We start from the raw sequence: 19,168 nt of genomic DNA, 5'->3' as shown, positions 1-19,168 counted from the left end.
GCATACCTATCAAAGGGGCCCCACAGAAATGTTTTCCTCTTGCATAACAGCACAGATCTGGCTTGCTCTAGGCAACACAGTAAATCTTTCTCATGCACAGAACAAGTCACTGTGCAAGGGAGATGTACTGACTCGTCTGATACAGAGATTTCTTGCAAATTATTGATAACACTACAGGAACAAGCAGTTGATTTCGTAAGAATTTTCCTAATAGAAGAGACCAGAACAGGCCGCATTGCAGCTACCTGTATTCTGCCTGGTGAATAATTTGGTTTTGATGTGGGAGATCTGGGAGTGCTATGAGTACACTAGGGAGCTTTCAACACCATTTTGGGAGCCAGTCAAGAACCATCCAGCAAGCTGGAAGTAGGTCAGAGGCTGCCAGGTGGATGGCCTTGCACTAGATGAGCTAATGGTCCCTTCTGGCCTTCATTTATTATCTGAATCACCCGCTTTTGGACAATAGTTATATACTCAATGCTGCACACAAGCAGGCCTCCTGAATTCTTGATTTCACATCTCCAGTTTATTAATTCCTACATTTCCTCAGACAAAGAGGTGTTTCCTTTATTAAAGAAGGGAAATATGTGATTCACAATTTTCTACTATTAGTTTAGTACTCATTTTTGGCTGTTTGGTACTTCACAGCTCCCCCTGGGAGAGGCTTACAATGCTCAGCCTGGACAGATGATCTCAGCCCTGTTCATTGCTGCTGTGAGAGGCTGGAGCTAGAAGAGAACACCTACACTTCAGTAATTTTCCCAAACTCAGCTGAATGTTATGTCCAGAAGATGTACCATGTTATTTTAATTAATACAGGATTCTTTAGTGTCATTGAGGTGATTCTGGAAAAGGAAAAAAATAGGTAATTTTTAGGCATATAAATGGCTAATACAGGTTGAACTAGAGATATTGATAAAGATCCTTTAGATGTTTGCTTAACATAGTCTTCCGTATGTAAATAAAAGTTTAGGCAGTTTCCAGACTTACTAAAACTAAATTGCATTGTTTTTTAACATAGCTCTTGGAAGTCTTGGAGGTAGTGGTGGGAAATGACACACCCATCTCTGAGAGAGTAAAAGGAGAACATAAGAGTTACAGCTTAGTCCATGTAATTTTATACTTGAAAAGCTATTCGGACCAAGTATGAACTGTTCATTTAAAACCTTCAGCCTAACCTCACAGCAAAACTAGATGGAAGAACCCATAGGGAAAAAAAATACAGTGGAAAATGCCATGAGAAAAAAAGAAGATGGTCAGAACAAACCATATATTAATCAAAAACAAGCAAGCCACTGACACTGGACAGGTAGAAGGTGCTAAAATGGAAAATTTTAATTCTTGTTTTGTACTCTGTTACAGTGATAGCTTTAGCAATATTTCTATTTGGATTATAAACTATCGGAGATATAGTTCTTCCACTAAAATTTAGATTTCTGCTAGTTTAAAACAAACCTTCACATATTTTTAAATGCAGGAGGCATCAACATTGCCTATGTGCTGTTGTGTACCAGAAAACAAAAATGGGTGTGGCAGGCAACTCCTAGGTTGCAAATAACTGTCTAAGCCGACCTACCGACAAGATCAATAGCACTCTTATGTTAACAAGGCCATTAAGCAATAAGCACCATGGGAAAGGGATGGAGTTCATAAACAAGTCAATTTTCAGGAATTAACACGGGCAAGCTCATTACAGCCATGGCATAAGGCTGCTCTTCTCTTGTCAGCTTCAGCGTAGAGGCTGTCAAAGGGATGATCATGCTGTCTGTTCTGACAAGATAAATTATATTTGGATGAGTACATTTTCATCTGGTGGCAGGACATGAAACCTGGATGACATGAAACCCTGAAGACTCCAGTGTAAAAAAGAAACCCGAGTTTCACGTTGTCAGTGCTCCAGCAGGATGGCAGAGGTGTTGGTTGCAGCCAGTGCCATGCACTTGCTGTCTCACTAAGGTGCCTCAGCCAAATAGCCCAGGAGCCCTTGGGAGCTGCAAGCCACTGCCTGGGCCTTTCCTTCCGCAGCTGTGGGGACCAGGAGCTGGAGAGGCACAGCTGGGCACCACAGAGTGGGACTTGCTGGGCAGTATTGCATTTTGACTTTTCAGCTTTTGACACCATTTAATGATACCCATTTTGCGTAGAGCTCAATCTGAATTATAAAGTAACACGGTGTTATGGAACTGCATGGAAGAGTGGCTGTGTAACAGAGTCGAGGGGACATGGGATGAAGGGAATCCTGTGGGTATGAGTCCTGCCTGTGAGGGGGTGCGTGGCCCTAACACTTGTCTTCCAAAATGTTCTGGCATGCTAGACTAAGGAATGCACTGCAATGCAACTGTAAAATGCATTTAGAAGGGGAGACACAGGTATTCCTCATCCAAGAGGAACAGAGTTGAACAAAGATGATCAGGGGACTGGAGTATCTCTCTTATGAGGACAGGCTGCTGGCACTGGCCCTGTTCAGTCTCAGGAAGAGATGACTGAGAAGGCACCTCATCCCTGTTTGTCAGTGTCTGCAGGGAGGGGCCAGAGCAGGGACCGGGCTCTGCTCGGTGGTGCCGAGCATTAGGACAAGAGGCAATGGGCAGGAGAAACTGATGCAAAAGAAATTCCACCTGAACGTGAGGAAGAACTTTGCAGCACAGGTGACCAGAACAGATTACCCAGAGAGTCTGTGGAGTCTAATTTCACAGACACTGAAGAACTGTCTGAAGACAATCCCGTGCCATATGCTCTGGATGATCCTGCTTAAGCAGGGAGGCTGGAACAGATGACCCGCTGTAGTCCCCTCCAGCCTGACCCGGTCTGCCGCTCTGAATCCGTCACACTGCACAAATGGACTACAACTCCCAGCATGCCCCGGGCCACCGGGCCACGCCCCCGCCGCGCGCGCGCCCTGTCGCGTGAAGGGTGAGCGCGGGGCAGGCCGGGAATGCGAGTCGGGATTGGCCGGCGCGCGCCCCGCTTTCCAGCGTGCCGGGCAGCAGGAAGCGGCGGCGGTGGAGCGGGAAGCGGCGCGGCGAGGAGCTGCTCCCGGTGAGTCCCCGGCAGAACCGCCTCCCCACCCCTCGGAGCGCCGCGTCGTCGGGCCGCGACCCGGCCCGGGAATTGAAAAGGGATCGATTTAATGCGCGCTTTGATGACGTAATAAGCACTAATGAGGCGGCGGCGCTGCCGCGCGCCGGGCTCGGGGCGGCAGCGGCCAGGTCCCCTCTCGAGGCGTCCCGCGGGACCCCCGTGCCTGCCGGCGCCGCCCACACCGCGCCCGGATCCCCCGTCCGCGGCGAGCCCTGGGCGCGGGCCAGGCCTTCCGCCTTCGCCCGCTCCGGGCAGTCGGCGGCCGCTCATTGGCTTCTGCCTCCGGGGCGAGCGCTGCCCGCGCCTCGCGATTGGCGGGGGTCGCGTTGACTGACACCGGCGAGCGCCAATGAGGCCGCGGGTGGCAGCGAGGCGCGCGCGGGTGGCGGGAGCCCCGGGTGGGGCGGCCGGGGGCGGGGGCGCCGCCTGGCGGCTGTTGTGCCCACGATCCCGGCGGGAGAGGCACCGATCCCTCGTCCGCGCTGCGGAGCCCAGGGGCGGGATCGGGATCGTGCCTGCGCCGTGCCTGAGCGTTGGTTTTGGGGGGAACATGCGGCAGCGTGCATGAGGAATTCCTGCTTCTGCACTGGCCAGGCCACGGCTCCCCGCTTCCCAAGATGGCGGTGCTGTGGGCACGCCACATCGGCTTCTCCGGGTCACCCGACCTGCCCCAGCACTGCCTCGCCTGCGCCTCTGGGATCCATGTGCGGGAAACAGACATCTGGTGCCTGGAATCCAAGGAGCTCCTGATGTAGCCCAGGAGAATAGTAATAATAACATGTTTCACTGAGGCAGATTTATAAAAACAGCTCGGCAGAACATATGCACATCGCATGAAATGCGTCCAGAGCTGCAGGCTCATAAGGCTAAGGCAGTATTTCGATGAGTCTTTTAAGGAAACTGCACAGACAACTGAAGCGGTCTACTCTGTCGCGCATCTTTGAGCCCACTCATAAGTGGGAATTTGGATCACTCTGTCCATCTTCCTCGGCTGCTTTGTTTTCTCAGCTGTACTTTTCACTCCTTCCTCCAAAGCAGTCAGGCTCTTTCTGAACACGTGCTGTTTTGTCAGGCCTTTTCGTGCAGTATGACCGAGGGTTTTGAAACGAGAATACCTAATACTGCAACTGCATTTAGATACACAGTACATTCACATTTTTACTAGTGCTGTGTAAATTAATGAACTGCCTAACATGAACTGTATGTTTCTTACTATGTTTTGTAAGAGTTCTAAGGAAAAACTTTTTAAAGTATCTTGTGTTTGCTAGGCTAAGGTTGCTCTTTTATTTTGAGGTTTGGGGTGTTTCTTCTTAAGATATCCCTACAGTCAGTTTGGAAGTAAAGCAAAAACCATGGGAGATGAAAATCATGAGAGTTGGAGATCAAATTTTTCTTTTTAGGAATTATGATTCTAATTGCAAATCATCTGCCCTTTTGTAATGTGTCGAAAATGGGCAAGAAGAATTAAACTGTGAAGCAGATAGCTGACACCTTCCCACATGAGACTGTGTGTGAAATACCAGATGGTTAAAAAAAGGCAGGAACTTCTGATTGTCTGTCTTAGACCCACCATTACAGATTAAGTGAAGAGAATGCAGCAGCAGCATCTGTTTCCTTCCACCTCGTCTTCCCCTGCATGCTGGGCTCCTCTGCCCACTTGAAGACCCTGACAGTTGTTTCTGGTGTGAAATACGGAATACATAGAATTTTCTTAAGGAAGGATTTACTTTGATGTTTGATCTTTGTGTACTGTCAAGCCTCCTCAACAAGAAAGGAGATTTAATCTCTGATACAGAGAGCAGCCGACAAGCTCTAAGTAATGTTCATGTGTTACAAAAACAAATTACTTGTGGGTAAAATTGCCTTCTTAAGCTTATGAAGACATACTTCAGTGATCTCAGATCGAAAGGCCAGACTAACAAAACCTGGGAAAATGGGTGTACCACTGATAGTGGACACAGAGAATCTAGAATTTAGAGGCCACAGGGACATGTAGCAGAAACCCCAAAATAAGGAAGAAAATAATTAAGCAAACTTAGCAATTGTGTTGGAATTGGCTCCAACTGGGTAGCAGGTAATTCTGGCTGGGGGAGACTGCAACGACCAACCCAAGAAACCTGATCCAAAAGAAGAGAGAGACTGAGCATGTGGACTGATTAGCACAGGAAACAAGAAAATCATTAACCAGTAGAAGAGAGAATACTAATTAATTAGAGAACTATGTTACTTGTAACCAATAAACACTAATCCTTTTGCTTGGTAAAATGTACAATAATCAGTAAAAAGTTTTTATAGTTGGGTACTTAATTTGTGGAATTCTTCCAGGCACCCAGGCCTGCACAACTCTGAAATAAATAATCAATGTTGCCTTGAGTGTGTAGGTTTTGGCTTGTTGCACACTAGGTAACGAATCCGACTTTTGCAGACAGCATTTCTGTGGTTGGCAATGTAGCAGTAGCGGGTAGAGCTGGATTTCCCTAAGTAGTTACTTCTACTCTACTCATTTCATTCTCTTGGCAAAACAACTTCTTCACGGGTGACTTTTTTTCTGAGAGACAAGAAGGGAGTATGTTTTGTGGTGTAAACAGGAACTCCATAATTTTTTTTTCTGCAGCATTCTAAATGTAAGCCTCATTAGTGTGGGAGTTGAAGATGAGCGTTGCTGCATGGATCTGAAGTAATTTTGCCTGGAGGTACTTTGTGAAGTGCTTTCCTTGAAGCACTTGGATGCTCTCCTGAGGTTCTTCTGCATGTGCAGCAGACTACTGTCTGCATCTCATCCACAGGCACCGAGTTCTGCTAACCCTCTCCAGGTCTGAGATCCTCTGCAACTCCCACCCCCAGCTATGTTTACTGTGTTAGTAAGGGAGGAAGTGCTATCAGACTACAGGCATTATATGTCAGAAGGCTGGCAAAGAATATTTCACTTTACAGAGGAAGAAGTGTAAGTAGGATGGATGAATAAGCTTGAGAGCAGATGAAATCCCTGGCAATTGTAATGCACTCAGAAATTGAAAATTGCTGCTGTATTACATCCATATTTAAAGGAAGTAAACAACTTGTATTCATGACCTGCAAAGTGTGACTTAACAGACAGTTCTTAAAACTTTTATATTTAACCAAGTGGATCGGAGGGATTGCAATAACTGTATGAAGATTCTGAGATTATGCTGCTGTGGTATTGGATGAGTAGCTGTGGGATGTTGCATCGCTGTAGTATTTGCTTTGAGGGCGGTGGGTCCCTGCTGAATCTGTAGGATAAAGAAATACCCACTTTGGCTGTTTCTTCATGTGTCCAAATAAGACAATATTCCACATCATTAACTGTGCCATTTCCTACCTGTCAGCTAACATTGGGTAAAAATCTTGTTAGCAAGACAGTTTTTCCATTTGTTTTATAGTCCTGGCAAAGTGCTAGTTAGTTCACATTTGTATAGTAACCTGACTCTGCACAGTATTTACTGAGTGGCATGGTATTCTTACTTTCATACCATGTTTGTTTTGCAGACCAGGCCTTTTGCCATGGAAGCTGAGGAAATGATGGAATGTATCCAGGAATTCCCTGAACACTATAAAGTTATTTTGGATAGACTGAATGAACAACGTGAGCAGGACCAGTTTACAGATATCACTCTGATCGTCGATGGTATGTACAGGCCTGAGAACTAGTTGGTATTCAGAGAATTCTGAAAGCTGTGCTGGGATGCTGTTGGATTTTTCATGGTCAGGTGTCAGACGGGGCTGTGAACCAATTCTTAGTTCTGTTCCTGTGTGCAAGTTACTTGCAAAGTTTCATCGTAGTAGTTAATAATTTTGCTTCTGCTTTCCCAAACAAAAGACTAAAATGTTTTCAGATAGAAGCCCTCTTTGAAACTGCTGTGGTATATTTAATGTGCTAAGGATTCCCAAAACATTGTTAAAATACTTTTCTCTGATTTGAGCTGTCTGACTGCATGCAGAGAACCTTTACAAATACTGTGTTTAAATTTAAAAAACCCACACCTTCAAACAATATTTGCTTCTCACAGCAGCTTCTCTAGTACCTCTCTACTATTTTAATGTATACTTAGAAAAAGGGTAGAAGCACACACTTTTTGTATGTGTTCTAAGGGCATAAGAACTGTTTTAAAAGGATGATGAAGATACTAGTGCTTATTATTTCCTTAGAAAAGATGCTATGTGGTAGATCATTTAAGTCTGCTTCATATTCCAAACATGTTGTAGAATGGATGAGCACTACAGGGAATATAGGCAGTGTCCAGTAGGCCAGATTTAGCTAAGGGAGTAGCACCGGACTTCTAAAGGATAGCAACAACTCGCTTGAAGAAAAAGGATCCTACAGAGTCCATATTAGAAGGAGGTAAGCAAATAAAGACAAAAAAAAATTCTTCAGGGACAGCCACAGTTTCACTGACAGTGCTTGTCCTGAATGTTTGCTCCTGCTCTGTCATTACCAAATTCTTGTGTTGAACTCAGAGCTGGTTTTGTGTGCAGCTGTGTAGTTCTAATCTGTGTTGCTTCCTTTATCCCTGTACCACTGAGCCCTATGAAAATGCATGTCTCCACTTGGGAGAAGAAATACAGACTCTGGAAGATGGAAAGAATAGAGCAGAACCACTTTTGTTCTGTGGTGTTTATGCTGGCAGTGGTTATATCAGTCTGTAGGAGCAACGAAAACATGAGGCATACATAGCTGATCCCAAGACATACCAAGAAAAGTTTGCATAGAAATTTCCCATAATTAATTTATTAATATCTGAAAAGAGAAACAAGTGAGTGAGTTAGTGGAGTGAGTTCTCCAGCTAGTTGCAGAGCTGTAGCAAGGTCAGCAATGTCAGCAAGGTTCTGTGTAAGAAGGGACAAGCCAGCTGCAGTACTATCCTATTTTACAAGGAGAATTCCTCAGTATATGCTGCTGGAATAGATGTTTACACTGGGTGGTCTTTCTTTCTGCACCTGCACTTATTCTGCACTATGAAGGGAGGAAAGTGTTACCTTAAACCAAACTTTTTGTCTCCCTTTCAGGTCACCATTTCAAAGCTCATAAGGCAGTTCTTGCTGCCTGTAGCCAGTTCTTCCACAAATTCTTCCAAGATTTCACTCAGGAGCCTTTGGTGGAGATTGAAGGTAATCTGACTTGTGCAAATAAAAGGATTCAGAGTTGTGTGCTCAAGCTGCAAATTATTGTAGCATCCTGAGTAGAAGCTAGTGCATAGAATCATAGAATGTTTAGGGTTGTAGTAATAGAATGATAAGGTTATCTAGGCCCAACCTCCCCTTCCATGGGAAGGGGTGCCTGCCGCTAGACCAGGTTGGTCAAGGCCGTATCCAGTCTGGCTTTGAACACGTGAACATGCTTGGTTATTGCAGTTAACTTTCTAGATCTTAGTTCTTGAGTTGTTCTAAGACAGCTACTATAACTGGAAAGAAAACCTCCCTGAAGAAAAATCAAAATGAGAACAGTATTAAATATATTGGAAGGCATAATGTGAGATTATGTGGTGCTTTTTCATTTTTTTTTCCCCCTTCTTTCCCCTAATACATGGCTAAAGAAGGTCAGGCCCTGTATCTGTTTTTAGGACTAGCAGTACTACACAAAAGCTTTCCCAGAGAAAAGCCATTCCGGTCAGCTGAAAAAGGCTGTCAGTGATGGCCAATGGCAGATGCCTTGGCTGGGATGCAAGAGCAAGGCCAACATGGGGCAATTCTTATGTGGTAGGCAGGGAGGAAATTAAATTCCTAGAGCAGCATTTCAGCTTCCAGGAACAGTATTTTTTTGTTTAAATCTATATATTATTGAAACTGCTTTTTGTCCATCTTATCATTCCTTTTATCTTTGTCATGGCAAAACTCCACAGTTGTTTCAGACTATATTTCTCTAGTAGGATTTTTATTCCAACATGGGTTGGAACTAGGTGATTATAAAGGTCTCTTCCAAACCATTCAGTGGAGCCATTTAAGGGTGTGACCTTTATGAAACTGGTGACTACAGTACTGTGATCAAAATGGTGTGCAGGCAAGTGTGCAAGATTCTTTGGGAAGATGAGGCTGCAGAATTGTTAAAGGTAACTTGTTTCTCTTGCCTGTACACAGGTGTAAGTAACATGGCATTTCGTCACCTAATTGAGTTCACCTATACAGCAAAGCTAATGGTGCAAGGTGAGGAAGAAGCAAATGATGTTTGGAAAGCTGCAGAGTATCTACAGATGCTAGAAGCAATCAAAGCACTTGAAATCAGGTAAGCACATAAGCCTCTTTTTCTTTCCAACACTGAAGGAGAGAGTCTCTGCAAGGCTTCTGCACAAGCTGGCTGCCAGTATTTTGCAGTGCTGTTCCTTATGCTGGAACCTCCTTAACTTGTGTAGAACCATATATTCTTCTACTGTAACATACATTTCAGAATTACACAGGGTAAAACAAGAATGTCTCATTCATTGGGCTAGAACTCAATGACAAATGACATGGCTTCTAAATATTGCTGATGTTGTATGGCTGTGACTCTGTACCTGATAGTTGGTCTCTGTGCTGTCTGATGGCCTGCACTTGATTGACAGCTGGCTGTGCTGTGACAATGTGTCTCTGGTAATCAGACAACATTAACAAGTTTGTGCTTGTTTTGATTTTGTGGTGCTTGTTTTGTTTTGTGGTGTTTTGATTTTGTGTAGCTTTCTGCTGTTTCTGAGAGAATAAGTAGTGATCTTAAAACCTCTTGCTGCAAAATTAACCTCTCAAACTTATTGAATGAATGTAACTTTTAAAGTCGGTTTTATCTGGGTTCAATACTCAATCAAATGTTGCTGCAGTACCTTATCCAGTACCAGGAACTGTAATCCATTGCAAAAGTCAAGCTTGAAAAAAGTGGGTGCCAGTCCCATCATGCTGTTTTTCATTCCCCTTTCTTCCATTTCACTTCCATAAAGTACTCTCATGTTCTCATTCCTTCTGCATGCTACACTAGTTGCTTTTGGTATGTGATCCAGGAGCTCCTTGCAACGTACCTGTGATCGGTAGACATTAGAAATCCAGGCTATATGAAACTGGGTTTAGCTACTGCTTTCCCTGTGTGTGAACAGACTAAGGTGCCATTTATAAGCTGTGGCCTGCATTACATCATTAGTTACATATCTGACAATATGACTTGGAGATACTGGGCAAAGTCTTGTCTCTTGTTACTAGAAAGCCTGGAAGTGATAAGGAGTGCATTACATGAAAGGATTCATCATGGTGCAGAGGAAGGTTAAAAGCACAGCTTACTCCAGTCAGTCTATATGATGGGAAGATAGCCACTTATTTTTGAAACTGATGATCAGTAGTAAAACCTCCACCACAGTAGTGCTGTGGATGACTTGAAAGCATTGACCCACTCAGCTGTGTCTGTGTTCGAGATGCCGTGCCATCCCTGACATTTTGGAGGAAAGGGATTGTGTGTGCGTTACGCAGAGAGAACAGCACAGAACTAAAGGCTGTGTTTAAACTAGAATACTCCTTTCACATCCTAGTGGCTTTTTTTAATGTCAGCTATTAGCAGTGTGTCTTCCTGAATTGTGGGATATGTTAACCCTTGTGTGTATAATCATTATGTGAAGTCACAGCTAAAGTGTTTTCTGGCAAGCTCTAAGTACTGCTTAGAGTTGCACACAATCCAGAGCTTAAGAGGTGAATGGCATAGGAGGGACTTAAACCTTATTTCTGAGTAGGCAGGCCAAAGAAGTAATAATTTTAGAGAAGTTTTCTTTCCGAGTACAGAATTTCACAAATTTTTAGATAAGCCATTAGGTTAACTTGCTTTTCTTCCTGATAGATGCTTTGTATCATTCAAGCAGAGCTATTTACTTTAAATACTTAAAAATACTTTATCAGCTTTAACAACATTATTTTACTGCACTACAGAGTGTAAATTAAGGACAAATTAGCTCCTGATGTGCATACAGATTATGTGTCCGATGTGCACACAGATAATGTGGTCATCATTCAACTTTGAGAAACGGGAGTTTTGGATGCGGAACCTCATTACTAGACAGGAATTATGTCACTGTTAATTGATCTTAACCATGTTTATGCAAATGCTTTTCAGGAACAAAGAAAATTCATCACCCTTAGAATCAAATGAAGCACAAGGTAAAAATAAACCAAAAAAGAGGAAGATTGCTGAAACCTCTAATGTTATCACAGAAACACTACCATCTGCAGAATCAGAGCCTGTTGAAATTGAGGTTGAGATTGCTGAAGGGACGATGAAAGTGGAGGATGACAGCATTGAAACCCTTGAAGAAGTAGCTTCTGCAGAGCAATCCATAAAGTATATACAGACAACAGGTACATCAGATGAATCTGCTTTGGCTCTTTTGGCAGATATCACCAGCAAGTATCGTCAGGGAGAGAGAAAATGCCAGATGCAAGAAGAAGGTGATAGTGCAACTGACCCCTCGTGCAAACAGGTAGAAGGTATTGAAATTGTGGAACTTCAGCTGTCACACATGAACAATTTATTCCACTGTGAGAAATGTAACCGTTCATTTAAATTGTTTTACCATTTTAAGGAACACATGAAAACACACTCTACTGAGAATTACAAATGTGACATATGCAATAAAAGATACCTACGAGAGAGTGCTTTGAAACAGCACCTCACCTGTTACCACCTTGATGAAGGTGGTGCCAGCAAGAAGCAAAGACCTGGCAAGAAAATACATGTATGCCAGTACTGTGACAAACAGTTTGACCACTTTGGGCATTTTAAAGAGCACCTTCGGAAGCACACAGGTAAGAACACTCTACAGTCCTGTGCTTGTGGCCTTCATCCTAGTATTTTGGCTTTTGCATGTTTTGGGGAAATAGAAAATATGCTGAAGAAAATAAATGAGTCCTGAGTGCTAGAAATACTTGGCTTCTAGTTATAACTAAAATGGTGGTATGTCTTTTTGTTTGTTCATGTTTTTTGTTTTCCATTGATGTTGGAAACTTTTAGGGGATTGTGTCAATTAAAATAAGCACCTAAAACCAGAAAGTAGTAAGGAAGCTTCTCCGTCAAGTCTATTAAATCTTTGAGATTTTTTTCAAAATACTTCCTTAAGTCATGTCCCCTTCTTCAGAAATACCAAACTGAGGAACTACTTTTATTTTCAAATTTTCTAGTAAATATTTTTGTTGAAATATTATTTGAAACACAATCTTCTTTGAGGAATACAGTCTAGAGAGTTTCTTTATCTAACAGAACTTCTGACCAAATGCCTATTAGATACAAAATACCCTCAAAGAATTATGTCTTGTACCATCATGTTTGGAAAGTTTTACCTTTGCTCTTGTCTCATCTCACCTATGATATGAAAAAGCTCCCATTCTGTTATAGGCTTTCTAAATTCTGAGCTCTGTATACCACTGGTTGAATGCTAAAATGAACTTGAAAGGCCTGTGAGAAAATGTCCTAAAAATGTTTTACCCTGTTATTGTTCAATCACTATACCTGCAATTACATTAAAATAGCAGTGGGGCAGTAATAGGATGATAAAATGGCTTGGTTTGGAAGGGACCTTACACATCATTTAGTTTGACCCTCTGGGACCTTGGACCCGCTAGACCAGGCTGCTGCTGGGCCCTGAACATTTCTCACGGAGGGGATAACCACAGCTTCCCTGAGATACTTGTTCCAGTGCATCACCACCCTCTGAGAAATTAATTTCTTCCTAATATCTAACCTAAACCTACTCTGTTTCAGCTCAAGGCCATTCCCCTATTTGTCATTATCACTACATTATCTTAAAAGTCCCTTTCCAGCCTTCCTGTAGACTGCCTTTAGGCACCGGAAAGTGTTCTTTGACCTCCCTGAAGCCTTTTCTTCTCCAGGCTGAGCAACCCCAATGCTTTCAGCCTGTCTTCACAGCATAGCTACCAGGAGGATCTGCTCTATGATTTTTAGGGCAGTGTCATGGTTTGACATGGGAAGTGAATTTTGGCTTGGAGGTGAGACTGACTAGCCTGTAGTTCCCCAGCTCTTCCTTATATCCCTGTTTTAAAACGGTTATGTTTCTGCTTTTCCAGTCATCTTGAACTTCACCAGACTGCCACACCTCAAATTTTATAGATGGTTGCTTAACAACTTCCTTCTCCAGCTCTCTCAAGACTAGCAGATGCATCTCATCTGGTCCCATGGACTTAATTTTTGTGTTTGAGTTTGTCCAGGAGCTCTTTGGTCATCCATGCATGCTCTGTAGAATCATAGAATTACAGAATGGTTTGCATTGGTAGGAACCTTGAAGATCATCTAGTTCCAAACCCACTAGTTGTTTGGGCAAAGTCCATGATTTTTGACCTGCAGGGCTAAGTGAGGGCAGTTTAGCAGCCTCTGCCTTTCCTGTAGGACACACTCCAAATATGTAGCATTTTATAACCATTGAGGGGAATGTTCCCACCATTTAACATCTTTTTGTAGCTTTCAGGTACATAAGTAACAGCTTCAGCTACTTGTGAATTTCTTTTAGAAGGTAATCAAGAACTAGTAAATATTTCCAAAGATTGTTTTTCCACTGCAATATCCAATAACTGTTGCATGCCTGAAAATGCAGGCTTTTAAACTAGCTAGGATTGATCCTCATGTTATTCACTGAAATGGCTCAGCCTCTTTTGGAGTTCATTATCCATTTGTTTCAGTAGTGATGTTGGTGGCAGTACCTATACAGATTATTACAGACTTTCAGAGGAAACACACTCTTCCAGGATTTTTTGTAATTTAATTTGCTTGAATGTCATTGTGTTTGTGCATGGTGCAACACCCTTTGTTCACTGCCACTTGATGACAGCATAGTACCTTGGATAATAAAAACATCTGCTTTCAGCTTCCCCTGCTGTTGTCCTTAGCTGGCATCTTAAGTTTGATACCATGGCTGAAATGAAGTGGCCAAACTGAGAGGAATTTTTATCTTGCTTGTGTCCATTTATGTACCTCTGTGCTTTCTCTTCATTGTATTTTGGGGAAATGTTGGGTGCAGGGTTTTTTTTTGTTTGTTTTAGTATTGATTCACTGTTATTTCACAATCATTCTCTGTCAGCTTCATTTTCTGGAGCTCAGTTTCAAGCATAAGCTGTTATTACTGAGAAAAAAAGGTTGTATTATTTAAATTCTTCTGTCTTGAATATGTCACTTTGTATATTGACTTATGTTGATTTTTTTTTAATTGTAGCTATTATCAGATGAAAAGTGTGAAATAGCTCCTATTTCTTTAAAATATTTTGCCAGAATAGTAATATAATTTCCACAAACGCCTTAAAAGCTACTGGTAATTTTTACATTGGTTTTCTTCTAAATGAGAGTTATGACTCTACATCAGTTTTTTGCCCTTTTATATTGAATTTTCATCATTTTTTCTGCAGAATAATCCCATTGGCCACATGTTTATAATGTGTTTATCAACCTAGACAAGAGAGCAAGAGGAAGAAGAGAGACCTGAAAGAAGACTGGGTGGTTTTATTCACTTACAAATCCTTGTATCTGTCTCAACAGGTGAAAAACCCTTTGAATGTCCAAACTGCCATGAACGTTTCGCTCGGAATAGCACACTGAAATGTCACCTGACAGCCTGTCAGTCTGGAGCTGGTGCTAAAAAGGGAAGAAAGAAACTGTATGAATGTCAGGTGGGTAATGGAAATAGGTTACATATCTCCCTCCTCCAGGAGTGTGGGAGGACTGAACAGGAGAGGCAATGAGAGTGGGCTTATGTCTCTAAGAGCTACTTCAACTTCAGTAAAATAATGTCGAATCACAGAATATGCTGAGTTTGAGGGGACTCAAAAGGATTGAGTCCAGCTTCCAGCCTTGCACAGGACACCTGGAGTCACTCCCTGTCCCTGACAGCATTGTCCAAACACGTCTTGAGCTCTGTCAGGCTGGTGCTGTGACCACTGTCCTGGGGAGCTGCTCCAGCTGTCCTGGAGGGTGCCCAGCCACCCTCTGGGTGAAAAACGTTTTTGATATACAGCCTAAACTTCCCCTGGCACAACTTCAGGCCATTCCCTCGGGTCCTGTTACTGGTCACCACAGAGCAAAGATCAGTGCCTGCCCCTCCTCTTCTAACCAGGAAATTGTAGACAGTAGTGAGGACTTTGGATCACATTCAACAATATGCAGATAAATTCTCACATCTAAGTATCTCCATTTAAAATATGGAATTACTGATGTGGAGCCTCATAATACTTAAAATCATAGAGATTCTTCTGGGTAGGTTGCATTTTACATTGCTTCCTTTTCAAGATTCTTGATACATTGACCTAGGCCTTTCCCACTTCTAAGCATGCTTCACTAAAAGTGAAGCCCAGAGTAAAGTCCAGACTACAAATTATTATTTAATTTCTTGTTCTATTATTCTCCGTTTGATACCAAACATACTGATTTTGTCTGGAAAGTAATTCAAATTTATTATGGCATTCTATAGTATTTTTTAAGCAAAATAAATGCTGTAGAGATTGCTAGGGTACTTGGTCACTATATGTAACTGACGTTTGAAAGGCTGTGGAGATAAATCTTACTGCACTTTTAAAGAGCTGATTCAAGTCATAACTCCTTTTCTAAACTTCCTCATCCTCTCACAGATGTTGCGAACGTGGATTTGTGTCCCTTCACCCTGCAGAAAGTGCACCAGTTCTTGGATAAATTTTTAGTTTTTCTCTTTAGAACTAAATTTGAACAAATCTTTGTTCATTGAACAAAGAGGAGAAAAAGCTGTGGTTTCTTGATGAGTCATTTTTGTGCTCTTCAGGTGTATGCATTGAATACTGAATTAGATTCTGTCTGGCAAGAACAGTAATTATGTGCCTGGGCATTGCTGATAGTCATTATCTTTATATATAACTAAGTAATTTTGAGTCTTTATCTGTAATATTAGTATTTTAAAAACTGTATGTGCAGTCTCTTTCTGAAATGTGAGCCTAGCGGGGAAAAAGTGTGGCAATAGTATTACTATCCATTTTAGCAGACTTCAGCAATGGAGATGTTTGTCTTGACTACACAGACCTGCTGTTGAGTTAATCCTTCAGATACTCCCTCCATCATCTTTCCGTGCAGTTGCTAAAAATGATGAAGAGATAGAACCTCCTGTTTCAAAACTGTTCGTCAACAGTGAAGGGGTGTTGAAATGTGTGTTCTTGTTGCTCTCTACAGCCAAACACATTTCCATGGACAAAGGCTCCTGAGCCTGTGGGTTTTTTACTCCAAGCCTGACTCTACCCCACTTTTCTGTCTCCTCTACCCTGTATCTCATTTATTTCTGCAGTCTCTGTGTGTTGTTTTCCAGATATTTACCTCCAGTGCCAGCTGAAGGGAAGGAAGGGAGCTCATGTGCTTTGTGAAAACAGTATGTCTGCTGTTGAGGCAGTACTTTTTGCTGGAAGAGAATGAGGGATGGAGTTGTAAAAGTTTTGTCTGCTGAAATCACTCAAGTGGGTTTTTTTAATCACAAAATGGGAGAGTTCAGGCTAGCCTGTTAAACCTCACGATGTCATGAGCAAGTGAAAGCTGATAAGGAAAAGTTGTTCAGTAGTGCTGCATCTAGAATGTCAGTAAAAGAACAGTCTGTATTACACTTTCAGTGCACCCTATTAATGCATAAATATTTTTCCACACAAAACTCTAGTGCCAGGTATGTATTGATTGGGGTATGATACTGTACATGAATATCAGATGAGAAAATTTTCAAATGTTCTACTGACTTGTGAATTTTGTAGGTATCTTATGTATGCACAACTCAAAATAGCTCACCATTCTTAAAAAAAAGAAGAAAATATCAAGTCTTCTGTTCATTTGAAGCTTTCTTCTCAGCTTTTACCTCTAACATGTATGTTTTTTGAGTCCAAGTAGCAAGAAGCTATACAATGTGAAGCTATGATCTCAGGCGCTGTATTTTGTCACATTTCCGTTGGCACTATTTTACACACTGTATCTTTTGTTTCAGGTTTGTAACAGCGTGTTTAACAGCTGGGATCAGTTCAAAGACCACTTGGTAATACACACTGGTGACAAGCCCAACCACTGTACCTTATGTGATTTGTGGTTTATGCAAGGCAGTGAGCTGAGAAGGCATCTTAAAGAAATGCACAATATTTCAGAACTATTAGTGACAGAAGAGGTTCTTCCAGTGGAAGCTATGGAAGGTGAGCCAGTAACATCAATGACAATAATAGAACAAGTTGAGCAAGTCCATGTCCTACCAGTAATTCAGGTACAAGTGGATCCTGCACAGGTAACTGTGGAACAGATGCACCAGGATCTCATACAGGACAATCAAGTGAAAGGCGCACAGATGGAGGAACTACAGGAACAGGTGCAGATCAGTTACTTGGAAGTTGAACACATTCAGACTGAGCAAGGTGCTGAAGTGCACGTGGAGCAGTTACATGTGGAGCACGTAAATCAAATACAGATGGAAGAAGTACAGGCAGAACTTACCGATGGAACAGACCTTGAACAAGTAGAATATCGCAGTGTTGATCAAGGAGAAGCAGAAGAAAAGGATCTTAATCAAGCAGATGATGCAGATAAGGAACGTCATGAGCAAGCTGAAGACTTAGAAGCACAACAATTAGTGGACATGCAAAACGCAAAAGTGGATGACTAGGACACATAATGACACTGCAGTTTTAAAAATGAAATACCAAATTTTTTTTGTTAACTTTTACATTGATTTTTGAACCATCACTGTTCACCTTTCCAATATGCTGTCCATAGGAAGTTGGACGAGTGGACCAAAATTAGGTTTCTTCAAGTACAGTTAAAATTCTCTCATATGTGAAAAATACTTCCCCGTTCATGTAGTGCCATGAAAAAGAAACTACCACAGACAGGGACAACTTTGAGATTTTTAGCAATGAATAGCTTGTATCATTGTATCATTACACCATTCCTGGGTATATGTAAAAGTAATTTTACCTCTTTTCCGCTTCCAGTAGAAGCAAAGTCTTGTATAAATTTGCAGGATGTCTGTGGCAGGAGAGTCAGTAAAACCTGAGGGCTTTTGCTGTAAGTGGCAATTACGTACCTGTGAATTTTTGGATCTTAACTTTCAGGCTGGGCTAGAAGCACTGTTGCTGGAGGTCTCGGAGCACAAAAGTTCTGTGCCTTTTCAACACTGAGTGGTTAAATTTCCACAAGGTTTCTAGAGTTCTTGAGAACTTAATTCTGTAAAAGGCAGTGTAGGTAATGTTATAGTGCTTTATATTTTTGCTTGAAAATGCCAGTTACTGATTTTCTTTTTGCATTAAATTTAGAGGTGGGGGGCTGAGGGAGGGAAAAGACTTCACTTGGAGGCAGCGAGACATGCTAAATGGGACATTTAAAAATAGGAAGAGCTTGGTAAGACTGTGATAAACATGATTTGGAAGAAAGCTATGAGCAGGCTCTTCTTTTATAAATAATCATTTTTGAAAATGAATATGTTTAAACATAAACAAAGAGACTTGTCTATATGGTATCACGTTCTTGGTGGTTTTTTTTGAAATGAAATTCTGACACTTGACAAAAAGATGTGCTAAACATAACAGTAAAAGCCATAGGTATGAGTGCTAAACTCTGGATTGAAAACTAGAAGTGTAAACAGTTTAATAAATATTAGAAAATAAAACAAGACCAACCATTAAATGTTGCATTATTTGTTTCATCCACTATGTTAGGAACAACTGAATGACTGGCAATTAAGTGCCAAGTTCCAGTGTTAAGGATCAATCTCATTTTTAATATGATTAATAGCTTTTTACTGTAAAGTTAGATTTGTTTAGAAAATGTTTGTCTATGGTCAAGGATGTTAAGAATGTCTTAATTACTGCTGGACATTAGAGGTGCTCCAAACTCCTAAAGAACTTTATTTTCAAAGCCTTAAGTGAAGGGAAGAATTTTTGCAAGGACAGTCCCTACTGCTCTTGGTCATACTATAGATCTTAGTTAAAATCAGGCTTTTCTATTCCATCTTCAAATGCCAAACTGTTTCCTGGGATTTGCGCTTTTATTTAGTTTCATTCAATATTATTGTATTTCATCATAGCCTTTTGAGAAACTGTTGCAAAAGAAACGTGGGTCGCAGTTAAAATTTCAAACAATTTGATTAAT

General features: G+C 41.7%; 1 protein-coding gene across 6 annotated transcripts; it reads left to right on the top strand.

Moving 5' to 3' along the window:
- Positions 1–1,357: 1,357 nt before the first annotated feature.
- ZNF131 (zinc finger protein 131) lies at positions 1,358–18,691 on the top strand. 6 transcript variants are annotated; one of them, XM_053932020.1, is made up of 8 exons: positions 1,358–3,039; positions 6,589–6,727; positions 8,107–8,208; positions 9,175–9,319; positions 11,156–11,199; positions 11,434–11,844; positions 14,579–14,709; positions 17,022–18,691. In XM_053932020.1, exons 2-8 carry the CDS (start codon positions 6,604–6,606, stop codon positions 17,682–17,684), a joined length of 1,620 nt encoding a protein of 539 aa, XP_053787995.1. In that variant the 5' UTR covers positions 1,358–3,039; positions 6,589–6,603; the 3' UTR covers positions 17,685–18,691. The 6 variants fall into 6 exon arrangements, with proteins under 6 accessions (XP_053787995.1, XP_053787993.1, XP_053787991.1 ...); XM_053932018.1 differs by having other exon boundaries at positions 11,156–11,519; positions 11,622–11,844; XM_053932016.1 differs by having other exon boundaries at positions 11,156–11,844.
- The last annotated feature ends 477 nt before the right edge of the window (positions 18,692–19,168 follow it).

This window comes from Vidua chalybeata, chromosome Z (assembly GCF_026979565.1).
Source record: "Vidua chalybeata isolate OUT-0048 chromosome Z, bVidCha1 merged haplotype, whole genome shotgun sequence".
Taxonomy (NCBI): Eukaryota; Metazoa; Chordata; class Aves; order Passeriformes; family Viduidae; genus Vidua; species Vidua chalybeata.
This window is presented reverse-complemented; position numbering and strand designations above follow the sequence as displayed.

Coding starts and splice junctions, on each gene's coding strand:
- ZNF131 (XM_053932016.1), top strand. CDS start 6,604: ATGGAAGCTGAGGAAATGATGGAATGTATCCAGGAATTCCCTGAACAC. Junction 8,209..9,174: donor GCCTTTGGTGGAGATTGAAG/GTAATCTGACTT, acceptor GCCTGTACACAG/GTGTAAGTAACATGGCATTT. Junction 14,710..17,021: donor AGAAACTGTATGAATGTCAG/GTGGGTAATGGA, acceptor CTTTTGTTTCAG/GTTTGTAACAGCGTGTTTAA.